We start from the raw sequence: 15,553 nt of genomic DNA, 5'->3' as shown, positions 1-15,553 counted from the left end.
TGTGCAACAGAATCACAATTATTTATCTTCAACTACCTTTTTCCTCCTCTGAGCATGGCCTCTGGATCACTTTTATTCTTGACCTGTTCCACCCACATGTTGTCCATGTGCAAGGACAGCACTAAGGAAAACTACATCAGGGAAAGCAGCAGGCTCAGGTGAGGTCACAGCTGGGTCAGGTGAGGTCACAGCAGGCTCAGGTGAGGTCACAGCTGGGTCAGATAAGGGAGTAAAGACTACCGAGGGTATTAGCAGCAGCGTGGACAGAATGGTGTACCCTAGATGACCGGAGAATAACATACTCATGGCAGGGTACAAGAACAAAGGGGACATCCACAACTGTGGGTAATACAGAAGCATCAAACTCCTGTCACACTCATGAACGTTCTGGAGAGGGTGACTGATAAATGGATGCGCAGAGTAGTAGAATGTAAGACTGGAGATGAGCAGTTCGGATTCAGATTGGATTAGAGACCAGTTGACATAATGGTTAAGGTCTTCACCTCCCATGCACACACAAGGTACAAAGTTGATATTGACCTCTGGCCAATGCCTGTTTGGAGTTTGCATGTTCTCCCTGTGTCTCTGTGGGATTCCTCCCACCTCCAAAAAACATGCTGAGCGTTTCCATCTCAAACTCACCAATGAATGTAGTTGTTGGTAGAAGCACCAACTCTACATGGTACCCTACAGAGGGAAGAGTTGTACAGACCAACTGCTTTGGGCATCTACTGTGGTGCACAGTATCCTCAAAATAGGAGAACATGGATCACAGACCGTGCACTGTGGCAGGGCTAGTCACTCAGTGCTATAAACTATGGCTCTAAGACATTTGGTCATGTTGACTAATGTCACCAGACTGGGCATGAGTAGTTACCAGTGATAAGTGGGTTGAGGACCCGACCTACACGAAGGAGCCATGCTAACGGTGGGAGGGGTGTATGTGCCCTTGTTGCCAGTGTGTGCCTGCCATAAAGCCCAGCAGCCCTTGCTGGATGTAAAAACAATCAACCTGCCAAACATGAACTGAGAATTGCTAGACTTAATGTAGGTTCACTGACAGGACACAGTTTGGAAGTGGATGACATGATGATACTGAGGAGGTTGGGCATACTATGTTTCCAAGAGACAAGACAGAAGGGCAGTGCATCGAAGCTACTTGGCTTGGGATCTAGGATCTACTACTCAGGTGGAGGGCAGGTTAGAAATGGTGAAGGAATTGTGGTGAAAGACAGGCTCCAGAAGGCATTAAGGGATATTATCAGAATTCGTGACAGACTCATGGCAATCAGTCTCCGGCCTAATGATAAGACAGTATTCATAACCTCTGCCTATGATAGAGCAGTCTTCATAATCTCAGCCTATGATAGGGCAGTCTTCATAATCTCAGCCTATGACAGGGCAGTCTTCATAATCTCAGCCTATGATAGGGCAGTAGTCATAATCTCAGCCTATGATAGGGCAGTAGTCATAATCTCAGCCTATGATAGGGCAGTAGTCATAATCTCAGCCTATGATAGGGCAGTAGTCATAATCTCAGCCTATGATAGGGCAGTAGTCATAATCTCAGCCTATGATAGGGCAGTAGTCATAATCTCAGCCTGTGCCCCACAGCGGGTTGTGGGTTATGATAACGAAGGAAAGAGCACATTTCAGACAGCAGTTGCAGGACCTGCTAGTTAAATCAGTCAAACAGGAATTGGTGGTGATAACGGGTGACTTGAATGCACATATAGGGACAGACACAACAGGATATGAGGACTGCTTTTGTCCACATGGGTGGGGCAACAGAAGAAGTAGAGGCCATTCTAGACTTCTGTCTGGCAAATAGCTCGATAGTAGCCAACACATGTTTCAGAAAGACAGACGGTCACAAGATCACATGCAAGAACATGCAACTCAGGTAGACGTCCTCCTAGTAAGGAAAAGGCACTGGTGCAGAATCAGCAATTACAAAGTCATCCCCAGTGAAACAGTTGGCCCACAGCATAAACTGCTGGCTGCCACAGTCAGATGCAAGCAGTGGTCAAAGAAGGCTCTAAGGTCAACAGAGACCAGGCAGAAGACCTGGAAGTTGACAGAAGAGAAAGCACAGCATTTCAAGGAATTACTCAGGGCTCCAGCACCCAAAGAAAAGGAGGAAATAGGTGGAGTTGAAGATAAATGGCAGCGCCTCAAAACAGCATGTGTTAGGACTAGAGAAGAGTTATGTGGCTGAGCCAGGTATGGAAATAAGGTACATAAGGAAAGCTGGTGGTGGAATGCAGAAGTCTAAGAAGTCATCAAAAGAAAGGAGTGCAGGAAAAAGTGGGAGATAGAAAAGACAGCTCAGGCTAAGAAGGGATACTGGTTGGCCAACAGTGAAGCCAAGAAAGGAGTTGCAATAGCAAAGAATAGAGCACTGGTGACATTCTACCAGCTTCAGGAAAGTGACTCAGTAGGGACATAAAGAAACTATATCAGGTTGCAAGCCAAAGACAGCAAGATAAAGAAGATAGTCAGACACCCTTCATAATGGATGCCAGCAACAACCTGCTCACCAGTCCACAGGACATCAGAGGCTGATGGAAAGAGTATTTCCAGCAGCTTCTGAATGCAGAAAACCCCACAGAAGCTGTACTGCCGCAGACACAGCCTACGATGAGAGAAGAAGAGGAGCCCACCCTTAGAAGAAGTAAGAACAGCACTAAGGACACTGAAGTCAGGGAAAGCAGCAGGATCAGATGAGGTCCCTGCAGATATGACAAAGATGTGTGATGAGATAGGGGAGACATGGCTCCTGAGGGGACTCATAGCAGTATAGAGAGAAAGGCATATCCCAGATAACTGGAGAATAAGCATACTTGTGCCAGTGTACAAGAATAAAGTGGACATCCACAACTGTGGGCAGTACAGAGGCATCAAACTCCTGTCACATTGGATGAAAGTTCTGGAGAGGGTGATTGATAAATGGATACACAGAGTAGTAGAATGTAAGAAGGGTGATGAGCAGTTCAGATTCAGATCAGGAAGCAGCACAACTGACCCGATGTTTGTAGTGGGACAGATAGTTGAGAAAAAGCTAGAGATGAGGAAAGAGTCCAACTGGGCATTCCTGGACTTGGAGAAAGCACAAGACAAGGCCCCGAGAAAGCTAATTTGGGCAGTACTGCGGTGGTTCAAAGTCCCAGAAACACTGGTAGAATTAGTGCAGGCTATGTACAAGGACCCAAGGACTCATGTAAGAACAGTGTGCAGCCTTGCAGAGGGGTTCCCAGTAGGAGTGGATGTGCACCAGGGTTCAGCTCTGAGCCCACTGCTGTTCATACTGGTGATGGACTACATTAGCAAACAGGTTGGAGGGGACAAATCAAAAGTTGCTGCATGCAGACGATGTGGCATTACAGGCAAAGTCTGAGCAAGAACTTCAGCAAAGGACATGAGAATGGAATGCAAAAGTGAAGGCACATGGGATGAAACTAAGCACAGATAAGACCGTGGTAACAGCAGCAAACTGGGGAAATCAGAAGAAGATGAGAACAGAGATATAAAGGATGATAGTGGAACAGGTAAATTGTATCTGGGAGGGGTGGTTGAGGAGAAGGGAAATCTGAATGAGGAGGTCAAATTTAGAATCAAAGGGGCTGCAGCCAACTGGTACAGAGTGTCAGGTGTAGTCTATGACAGAAGAATGCCAAAGAAACTGAAAAGTAAGGTGTACAAGACAGTGGTGCGACCAGTACTACTGTATGGTACAGAACCCTGGGCAGTAAAGGCAGATCAGATTGGAAGCTAGAGATGATGGAAATGAAGTGCCTGAGAAGGGTGGTAGGCTACACAATGTGGGACAGACAAAGAAATGAGGACATAAGAGCAGAAGCCAAAGTAGCTCTAACTGCAGAAAAGATCAAAGAGAACAGATTACTGTGGTTCGGACACATGCGTTAAAAAGCAGAAGACAATCTGGTGAAGAAGATTTGGAACAGACAGGAAGAAGTTAAGAGGAAATGAGGGCATCCAGCAAAGAGGTGTATGGATTGTGTGAAAGAAGATCTGTAACAGTTAGGCATGAGTATTGAAGAAAGCACAAGTGTGACACTGAATCGAGAGAAATGCTGACAGTTAACATGACACCCCGATCCCATGTACTGAGGGCTGATAATGATGACTTTTTTAGTAGTTTGACAAGACCCCTAGGATATACAAACACAAGGCTGGAAGGATTAAGCTGTACATGTGACAAGTGAAGTCTTGAGACTGTTGATAAAGTTTAATTTAACAACAGAGTGGGCTGTGCCTGTACCTTTACAGTTCCGTAGACCCTGACTGCAGGTAACACAAGGGTACACCAACTGTGCACTGAAAAGCTGTTGTGCAGGTGGTGTTCCCTTATGTGAAAGCAACACAACTTAAAAGAAAAAACAGTAAGACTGTTACACACAGACTTTTCTGTAATTTGTCTTATGAAGAATATAAAAAGGCAGTTCAATGCAAGAACTGCACAGAGCAAGTAGCTCCTAATGTCATTCTGTAACCACTGAATGCACATTAGTAGGGAGTACTGCATGGGCACAGGGTTAACCCTGTTCCCTACATCTGTTCATCTAAACTGATGATCCAGGCTGCAAGGGAAACTGCCTTACAGCAATATATTTTCTACCGACAACACCAGTAATGTATGAAAATGCTTATTAAAAAATGGTATTCAGAAATATGTCAATGGCTTTTAAAACAAGTATATCAAAAGCTTCCCACTCCGGAACACAAAATGAAACCTGCATTTACAAACAAAGCCAAATAACGCAATGCATGAATGACACGTCGTGGGGGCAGCAAAATAATGTAGTGCATCAATGACACATCGGGGGGCAGCAAATTAATGTAGTGTACCAATGACACATTTGGGGGCAGTAAAATAATGTCGTGCATCAGTGATATGTCAAGAGGAGGTGCAGCAAAATAATGTAGTGCACCAATGATACGTTGGGGGGCAGTAAAATAATGTAGTGCATCAGTGACATGTTGTGGGGGAAGCAGCAAAATAATGTAGTGCACCAATGACACATCGGGGGGCAGTAAAATAATGTAGTGCATCAGTGACATGTTGTGGGGGAAGCAGCAAAATAATGTAGTGTACCAATGACACATCAGGGGCAGCAAAATAATGTAGTGCATCAATGACACGTGTTGGGGCAGCAAAATAATGTAGTGCATCAATGACACATCGGGGCAGTAAAATAATGTAGTGCACCAATGACACGTGTTGGGGCAGCAAAATAATGTAGTGCACCAATGATACGTTGAGGGGCAGCAAAATAATGTAGCACACCAAGGACACATTGGGGGGCAGTAAAATAATGTAGCGCATCAGTGACACATCAGGGGGATGGGGCAGCAAAATACTGTAGTGCATCAATGATACGTTAGGGTGGCAGTAGCAAAATAACGTGCACCAGTGACACGTCAGGGGGAAGCAAAATAATGTAGTGCATCAGTGATATGTTGGGGGGGGCAGCAAAATAATGTAGTGAACAAATGCCACATCATGGGGGCAACAAAATAATGTACTGCACCAATGACACGTCGGGCGTGACAGTAAAATAATGTAGTGCACCAATGACACGTCGGGGGCAGCAAAATAGTGTAGTACACCAATGACATGTCGGAGGGGCAGCAAAATAGTGTAGTACACCAATGACATGTCGGAGGGGCAGCAAAATAATGTAGTGCACCAATGACGTCGGGGGGGCAGTAAAAAAATGTAGTGCATCAGTGATATGTCAACAGGAGGGGCAGCAAAATAATGTAGTGCATCAATGACACATTGGGGGCAGTAAAATAATGTAGTACACCAATGACACGTCGGGGGCAGCAAAATAATACAGTGCACCAATGACATGTCAGGGGCAGAAAAATACTGTAGTGCACCAATGACACATCGTGAACAGCAAAATAATGTAGTGCACCAATGACACGTTGGGGGGCAGTAAAATAATGTAGTGCATCAGTGACATGTCAATGGGAGGGGCAGCAAAATAATGTAGTGCATCAATGACACGTGTTGGGACAGCAAAATAATGTGGTGCAGCAAGAACACATTGGGGGGCAGCAACATAATGTGCAATAATGGCATGTCGGGGGCAACAAAATAATGTAGTGCACCAATGACACATCATGGGGGCAGCAAAATAATACAGTCCACCAATGACATGTCATGGGGGCAGCAAAATAATGTAGTGCACCAATGACATGTCATGGGGGCAGCAAAATAATGCAGTGCATCAATGACACGTCTGGGGCAGCAAAATAATGTAGTGCACCAATGACAAGTCGGGGGCAGCAAAATAACGTAGCGCATCAATGACACATCGGGGGCAGCAAAATAATGTAGTGCATCAGTGACATGTTGGGGCGGCAGCAAAATAATGTAGTGCATCAATGACAGGTCGAGGGGGCAGCAAAATAATGTAGTGCATCAATGACACATCGTGGGAGCAGCAACAAAACAATGTAGTGCACCAATGACATGCCGTAGGGCCAGCAAAATAATGTAGTGCACCAATGACATGCCAGGGGGGCAGCAAAATAATGTAGTGCACCAATGACATGCCAGGGGGGCAGTAAAATAATGTAGTGCACCAATGACAAGTCGTGGGAGCAGCAAAATAATGTAGTGTATCAATGACATGTTGGGGGGCAGTAAAATAATGTAGTGCACCAATGACCAATCACATGTCGGGGGCAGCAAAATAATGTAGTGCAAAAATTACAAGTTGGGGGCAGCAAAATAATGTAGTGCATCAATGACATGGGGGGGCAGCAAAATAATATAGTGCACCAACGACACGTCGGGTGGGTAGCAGCAAAATAATGTAGTGCTTCAGTGACACGTCGGGGGGCAGCAAAATAATGTAGCGCACCAACGACAGGTCAGGGGCAGCAGCAAAATAATGTAGTGCAATCAGTGACACATCGGGGGGCAGCAAAATAATGTAGCACACCAACGACAAGTCGGGGGCAGCAGCAAAATAATGCAGTGCATCAGTGACACGTCATGGGGGCAGCAAAATAATATAGTGCATCAGTGACATATCGTGGGCAGCAATATAATGTCGTGCATCAATGACACGTTGGGGGGCAGCAAAAGTCTATATGCATCTAAGAATTCAGATGATCATTACATTTAGAAAAGCTTTTGTTTATTCAAAAATGCCACATTTCAGTAGCAGTGAAGCACACAAGGAAAACGAAAGGAGGGCAAGTAGGTGTTGAAGTGCAAAGGTTACAGAGAAGGCAAAGTTGGAAAACAATAATTAGTCATGCTGGGAAAGAAGCATACAATGAAAAATGGCAACAGAAGCTGCAGAAAGAATGCAAGAGCCTGTGTCAGGAGGCAAATTATAAACAACATAGGAAGGGACTGCATAGCTCTGAGACCATAGTTAAGAAGGCATTTATGTTAGTTCTACTTCTTGCCTAAGTTGTACTTTTAGCCCATACTAAAATGGTTTGGAAAATTAAAGACGAGATCCTGAGAGAGCAAGTTTGTCTGATTTGTGCACTTTAATATGAGGAAAGGATCTAGTGCTATCAGTGCATCAGTGTGTTGTCAAGTGGCAGCCAATCCAATCATTAAGGAAAATATCACAAAAGAATTGGATGCTGTCAACAGCAGAACCTCATGGCCCTCAGCAAAAGCATCTTGTTTCAGGACTGGACATCATACGTCCTGACTTGCCAACACTAATGAAGTGTTTTGGCCTCAAAAAGAGGAGTTAACTGATTAGATTTCCACAGCCATTATAAATGTCTAGATGAAACGGTCAAGAGATTTGCTGCTGTGGAGGGAAGGGTTTTCACTTCTATGACAAAGACGTTTCAGAAGTTCCTAATTAGTAAAGGGGCTAACTCTGAGAAGGATATGATACCCATTCTTAACTGCATTTATAATAAGGCATCTAACAAAGTCCCAGAGCCAAGGAAACGTACCTTGGGACGGTGTTGCAAATTCAGGATATTGCAATAGTTTTCATCTCATCCAACAAGAACACTAGTAAAGCCTCTAATGCAGCTGGAGAAAGACATCAGAATCAGTATGAGGTCACAACGTTTAGAGCTGGGGTAGCGGAAGTGTTCTGCAGACGGTCAAATTCACACATACCTGCTGCAATACATTTGTCTTTTACACTTATCGGCATATGAATAGCACCTTAGCTTTCTCCTGTAAGAGAGACCCTGGGCCTAATGGGACTAGCCTGATCAACAAAGTGTAAATAAATAATTTAAAAAAACCTCAGTTTTGCGTACTTCATTTGGAGATCTGATCATGGCTGGAAGATGGAAGCGGGGTGGGGGGGGGTCATGGGAGGCGAAGTACAAAATAAAGTATTTTTGATGGGAAGATGCAAACAATTAGTAGCAACCCCCAGGGATGGCTCATCATTTTTTAACTGTAGCAACACACTACGGCAGAAGTGAGAAGTAACAAAAATGCTGTTTAATGTACCAGCACTCATGCTCTTATCAAGTACAACTAAGTTAGAATTGTATTTTCATATGTCTCAGACATGGCAGCCACATGTGAATTTTTCAGCCATGTAGCCCTATATTGATTTGATTAGGCGCACTTTAAAATGCTCACATCATACTGTCCTCTTTCACCTGAAACACAATAAACCAGCATAATGCATGGAAATACCTTTAGCATAAAATAGTAACATGTCCTGAAATTCAGTTTTATCTGGAACATTACAGTATTTCTTTCAGCAGATAGAAAATCCTGTTTTAGAATTATTGGGCACTGGCATTAAACAAATCTTTGTCTCCCTCCAGATAGCTGGCAATTCAGATAACATTACAAAGACAAAACAAACAGCATCTGTGTACCTTGTAGACCTCACTCCACACAAGAGCCTGAATAGATACGTACCAGTTGACTCTGACATTGTGTTTGCTTTCATCCACTGCCATGGCTTTCGTCATTGCTATGATGCCACCCTGAAAGACAATTCATAAAAGCAGAGAGGAGCAGTTGCATTAATAACAGCAACTCTGCACGTCTGCACTGTTGCACGATGCTTTCATGTCACTGCACTGCATTATAATCACTCTGGCATTTCATTAAAAGGTTTTACATTGTAAGTCAGCATTATAACTAGCTGGTTGTCCATAATTAATCCAACAAGTACACTGGTCATGGCTTCTTTGACCTATATGTCTACATCTATAAAAGACTGCAACTGCCAACAAAAAGATCAACATGCCTTGATAGAACTGCCTATATAATAACTACATAAAACGCAGAGACTAAAACATCGACTACATATACTGACTGCAAATGATGTTTATATACATCATATGAACTTCACCCCTACAAACGTTAAAGCATCAGGCAGCATGAGTGTGCAGGCAGCATGAGTGTGCATGCAGCATGAGTGTGCAAGCAGCATGAGTGTGCAGGCAGCATGAGTGTGCATACTATTTTTATTACTTACACTGGTCTCTACATCATATGTTCACAAGTCACTGAAGGAGGCATTATATTAAAATAATGCTTTGTGCCGTTTAGATTTCCATCACTCTAAGAGCCAACATCTTATTATATTTGAACTCCATTACATCTATTTAATGGCAAAAACAAGACAATTTGCCTATCGAATTTGCCAGTTAACTGTATTTAAAATTCTAGTTCTCCTTCATTCCTCCTTACTTTTTCAACAGGTGCACCTCTCAGATGCCTCCATAATTTTTTTTCACCAATCATTCTGCTACTCCATTCCATGGGTCCATAATTCTCTCTCTCTACTGACAAATACTTTTGCAGATCCAACAAGTAGCTGGTCCCTACAATCAGCCGCATCTGCCCTCACTTTCTGTCTCTATACACTCTGTTAAGTGGTGACCTCTTCACATCTCCTTGAGATTACTGTGTGCACCAAACGAGAACAGCTCTTACACTATATTTTCTGGTCACAGCCTTTCCTTCTTCATCCTAGCAAGATATGCCTTTGGCTTTGTATAGTCTCCAAAACTGCACAGAGAATTCAAGATGTGGCCTAACCAGTGCCCAGTACAGTGGAAGTATTATCTCTTCACTTCAGGGGATTTCTAAACCAGAACATATCTCTCACCATTTTGCTTTCATTTGTTGCTGCAATTTACATATCAGGTGGGTGGGTAAAGGTAAGGGTAGGGAGATATTTTTTGGCGTGTGTGTTTGTGAATATAAATACATATGAGATAGAAAGGCAAAACAACCTGAAGCAAGTCCTTTATTGTAAAAATCAAATTGGTTTAAGACAGGTAAATGTATCTGTACATTTTATAGAATCACTTGAGGTTCAAACCAAACTGCTTCTAAGGGTTTAACACATCTGAGCATCTCTAAGAAGAAACACATTTATTTTAATGCAGGTTGCATCTGTAATAAATAACGGGGAAATGCTTGACATGCAAAATCAAATAGAATGTGTGTAAGTTTGTTTTTTGGTGAAACTGTCCATAAAGTGTCTGCTATCCTTTAAATATGTAATTAGACATTAAATACTTAATACTTATTACGTTTTGATCAATATGTGATATTTTAACATTAAGACATTGTTTTGGTTTACTTGCCACAGCAACTTATTCTTACACTTGAAATCAGCATTCTTATTCATGACGTCAATAACTGTTGCTGTAACAGTATGACATCAAGGGCTGTTGCCGTAATAGTATGACATCAAGGGCTGTTGCTGTAATAGCATGACATCAAGGGCTGTTGCCATAACAGTATGACATCAGGGGCTATTCCCATAACAGTATGACATCAGGGGATGTTGCCATAATAGTAATGGTAACAGTATGATGCTGCTCTGGTAGCATACAGGACTAAAGTCCTGACTATAGCCCAGATGATCTGGGTTTGATTAGCTGTTCAACAACTAAGAGACTGGCAGGAGATGCATTGACAGGCTCATCCTGGCAGGTTGGGGGGTTACATAGGTGTTTGTTTCCTGTGATGATCCCTGGTGGAGGCTGGGACCATAACAATGAGGAAGTGTGGTCCAAGGAGGGGAAAGTTTGGCAGACATGGCTGACCTGCCTCAGAAACTGGGCAATACAGCTCATGTCCTCATTGCATATCCACTCCTTGGATGTAACTAAGGATACTGACATGGGTGGGAAAGTAACAGGGTCAGTTCTTTAAAAGTAAAAAATACCCCTCCATTTGAAAGGTGGCAAAAAGACCCCCAGAATGCCTTAGCTTATATGTTGGTCCCACCTATATAAAAAAGTAAGTTGGGGGGTGCAGTAGCTGGTAGACCCCAAGATAGACATGGAGCACTCAGTAGAAGCCATGGGATAAAGCAAGGGAGCAAAAAGTGCTCAAAGAATAATTCTGCCAGTATAACAATCACTGTATTATGATATTGTATGGAAACACAAAAAAGAGATGCAATTTTAGGAACAGATATTTTGTTTAAATTTTCATTAACTTAGTAATAAAATGGCAAAAGAAATACAGTTTCCAAGCTAAATATGCCCAAATGTAACTTTGGATACACATCAGGAGGCATGAGTATCACAAAGACTGGTCCCAGTGCTACTACCTGATCGAAAGCAAATGAAAACGCTGCAGTATTTGTGCATGTTTATTTCAGGGCCATATTGAGGACCACCTGATTCCAGCTACTGTTATATCCTAAGACTGCTTTGCAAAATAGTTCTTTCTTCATAAAACCCATTTTTAAGAACAAGTAACTTTCCTGACCCGCTGTAAAGTCCCAGTGGGTTAATCTATGCGACTCTTATTTTTATAGGTTCAAATCTGTCTTTAAATTAATCTATGCTTCATTATACCTATTCACACCAAAGAAAGCCTTTCCTTAGGCAAGGTATCATAAGAGTTTCCAGGTCTTGGAGTGTTGATACCAAAGGCTTTTTAGGTACCATTGTAGTTTCCTCATTTGCAGTCTGGCGTATGGAATGAGTAGAATGCAAGAAGCCATGAACCCCAGAGCTTGCAGGATTTTCCTTGCAGATAACTGGGTTCTGGTGGCTAGTCGAGAGAAGTAGGCTGTCAGGTAAGTTTGCTTTTCTGGTGTAAGGAATGCCATCTGGGATGCTGTGTCCAGGCTTGCTCCCAGGAATATAATCAATTGGGTGGGTACTAGTTTGGATATATTTTTGCTGATAGAGTACCTTAGGGAGGTCAGTAGGGACTTTACAAAGGCCAGGTGCTTGAACAGCTTTTCCTGACTGTCTGCCTGAATTAGGCAGTCCTCCAAGTATGGGTAAATTTGGATATTCCTTTGTCTGCAAAAGGCAATGGTAGGATCCAGACATTTTGTGAAAACTCTGGGAGCAGTAGATAGGCCAAATGGAAGCTCAGAGAACTGAAAGTGCAGAGATCCTGACCTGAAACATAGATATTTCCTGCATAATTCCCGGATAGGAATGTGCAGGTAGGCCTAATTCCTTTAGGCCCTTGAGAAATTACCTCAGGGTCAGCAGTAGGATTTTTGAAAAGAAATTTGTGTGAGTCAGGGACTCTGTAATACCGGTCTGGTTTTCTGGGTGCAGGAGGGACGGTGTCAGGATTCAAGCTGGATTCCAGGAAAACATCTTCCACAACATCCAGGGCTGGGGTAATGGCCAGGAGTCTGTGCTGTGGAAGATCTAAGAATTCTCTGTCTCTCTTTTTAGACTGAGGTATTCCTGACATTCCCACTGGAAATGCTGTATGAAGTGTTTCCCCAAAGGAAAAGTCCTCTGGTGGGGAAGCTGAAGGAATGGATTCCTCTGCATCAGAATCCTCATAAGCAGAGAGGGGTTGCATGTCTTCATATTCAGATGCATCAGAGTCATCAGACTCCTGTTCAGATAAAACTACAGGGGGCAGATCTCTTTTCCTTTTGGAAGGGGTAGCTTGGCTTCCCCTGATCAGTATTATGAGGTCTTCTGCCATTTTAAGCATTTGAGACTGAGGCAAGGAAGCAGGTGCCCGAGATTGGGTTGTCGGTTTCTTAGGTGTGGTTCAAACCCTGGGGCTTAGAAAGTCAGTAGTTTTCAAAAGAACGGTAGACATAAAAGAAGTCATCATTTTTTGTCAAGAATCAGTAGTGTGAAGTACTTCCTCGGATGCCGGTGCCTGCTCAGTGGCTCTGGACTCATCCAAGGTAGAGACAACCGCAGGATCCTTAGTCGATTAAGAGTTTTGTGGCATACGGGACTCCAATAGGGTCTTGGTAGCAGCCTGCGAATCCACAGATGTGGGCATCAGGGGCTGTGAAAGCGCCTCACTGAGGACCGGAGAACTGACGACTAGCTTAATGTAAGCGTCGTCTAAAGGCTTGGAGCTGTGCGGTCTGTCTCTGTCTTTATCCTTGCATTTTTTCAGAAGATCTGTTGTCGGATGACTTACTGAAGCCATATCGGAATTCGAGGACTGTAAGCGAGAGTATCTAGCTACAATAAGGGCCTGCCGAAGTATAGTTCTAGCGTTAAACAAAGCACAAAAGTGACAGTGAGGGATGTTGTGGTCTGGGCCTAAGCAAGTGATGCAGTAAGAATGGAAGTTCCGGTATGGTATTTGCTGTCCACAGGCGAGACAATTGTTTACTTTTTCTGACATCGGTTAGAGCAAGAAAAAGGATAACCAACAAGGTACTTAGCATTAGAAGACTTCAGCTTCAATTCAGAAGATGAATTCAGATAGCGGCCAACCGGCACTCATGCAAACTGCTTCTGCTTCAGGCTCCTCAGCAAGAAAGACTGATGTAATGGCGTCGGCTGCCTTACTTTATACTACTGATGACCTGACGTCAGTCCTGAAGCAACAGCAACCAACACAGAAATACTAAGCATCTGGTATTCGAGCTGGCTGAGGGCTAACCTGGCAGGGATAACTCAAATGTGATGACTGCGACAGTGAAACACAAAGAACATCATATTTTCTGGGACTGTAATAAGTTAGCAGACTTTAAAGATTCTCTTCAGACAACTCTATCATAGATACTGGGTGAGCAAATTGGTGTGCTAGGGAAATGATTTTTCTGAAATACGATACAGAATCGGAATTGCCTAGACATAATAAGGCCTTGTTGTGTCTAATTATGGTGGCTGTCGAAAAAGCAATTACCAGAAAATGGAAATCACTAAATCAACTGTTCTAGAAGTAATGAATACAGTAACAGAGTTAAAAACTGGAACTGAGACCTTTAAAAAAGAGCAGGAGCAAACTACGTAGAACAAATGGAATTCTGGGAATAATACACACAGAGGATGAATGAGGTTTAAAAGAAAGCATAGATTTGAACGAGCTATGCAATGTGTGACTGACAATGATTGGGTAGATTATAAGTGATACATAATGTTTGCAACTGAAATTATGTCAATATAGTTCATGATGTAATATGCTTGTGACTAAGATTATGTCAATATGGTTAGTTTTCATTTATATAAATGTATGATTGCCTATGTCATAAGTGATAATTTAATAAAAATCTTTCTTCTTTAAAAAAAAAAAAAACAAGCGCCTTAACACAACAAATAACACTGATTTTGATTTGATCTGACCTTTCCTCCACAAATTCATTTTGTTTCTGTCTGTCCCTGTGACAACTTGCACACCCTAGGCTAAGATGTTTGTGACGCGCCCACATCTCCAATGAATAATGGTCACCTTAGTTACAGTTATTATACTTCAGCCATCAGCTTAGGTGACAGCTGCCAGTCTCTTCTCTTTGTTAAGCTGGAAGTCCACTCCTGGGTACGGCTACTCCAAGACTTTGCAAGAAAGGTGCATAAGGCGGCAGAGAAAATACAGATGTAGGCCAGAATCCAGAGAGGTATGAAGCACCATGAAGCCCGGAGAGAGATGAGGACTATTAGAATCACGTTTAACAAAGGAGGATGGCATGAAATGTTAACCTACAAGGAGCAAAAATGGATAGTGTTCCCTGGGGCATAGTTCCATCTAGGAATAAATGAAGGTTTTTGAGGCTGAAAGACTCATATTTTTGCCATTATTTACTCCGTTTTTATCTATCCTGCTAGAACTTGCTGATTCACCTACTAACTGTTTCGGTGCTTTACATTTACAGCTACGTTAACAAAGTAGCAACATGTAAACGTTTTTCTATGCAGTCCACTGGACATCACCGGAGACTGAATAATTTATAACAATACATGTACTTTTGTTTATTTTCAGTACATGCACATACTACAATATGCAAACAGAAATCATTTATTATTTTTATTTGTTAATTCACGTTTAATTCACAGATAAAGATTTTTGTGATGTACTTTTACATCCATTTCATTTTCTAATACTGTCCTTTTGGCACATCCTAACAGTTATGTTATTTTCTATATTTTTCAAAGATAAAAATTAGAGTATTTGTAAGTCTTACTAGATAAAACATTACCAAAGGGGAATCGGTCTAGTTGTTTGACTGTCACCTTGCTCGTAGGACTACAAACTATATTACCCTGCTGTTAATAAGTTTGCTTTGAGCTGGTTTATTGGTTTTTTAATTACTTGAACTCTTTCCTGGCATTAATCACTTGTGACATCATGCATTGTTCTGGT

General features: G+C 42.5%; 1 protein-coding gene across 1 annotated transcript in view; it reads right to left on the bottom strand.

Moving 5' to 3' along the window:
• Positions 1-15,553, bottom strand: part of HSD17B14 (hydroxysteroid 17-beta dehydrogenase 14) — a 336,571-nt gene that overhangs the window by 27,752 nt on the left and 293,266 nt on the right. The window contains exon 7 of the mRNA XM_044059756.1: positions 8,909-8,976. Coding sequence (XP_043915691.1) covers positions 8,909-8,976 — 68 coding nt within the window. The remainder of the gene's footprint in view (positions 1-8,908; positions 8,977-15,553) is intronic.

The sequence above is a fragment of the Protopterus annectens genome, chromosome 17.part0 (assembly GCF_019279795.1).
Source record: "Protopterus annectens isolate FY-2018-M chromosome 17.part0, PAN1.0, whole genome shotgun sequence".
Classification (NCBI taxonomy): domain Eukaryota; kingdom Metazoa; phylum Chordata; order Ceratodontiformes; family Protopteridae; genus Protopterus; species Protopterus annectens.
Note: the sequence above shows the minus strand (reverse complement) of the source record. Positions and strands in the feature narration are given on the sequence as shown.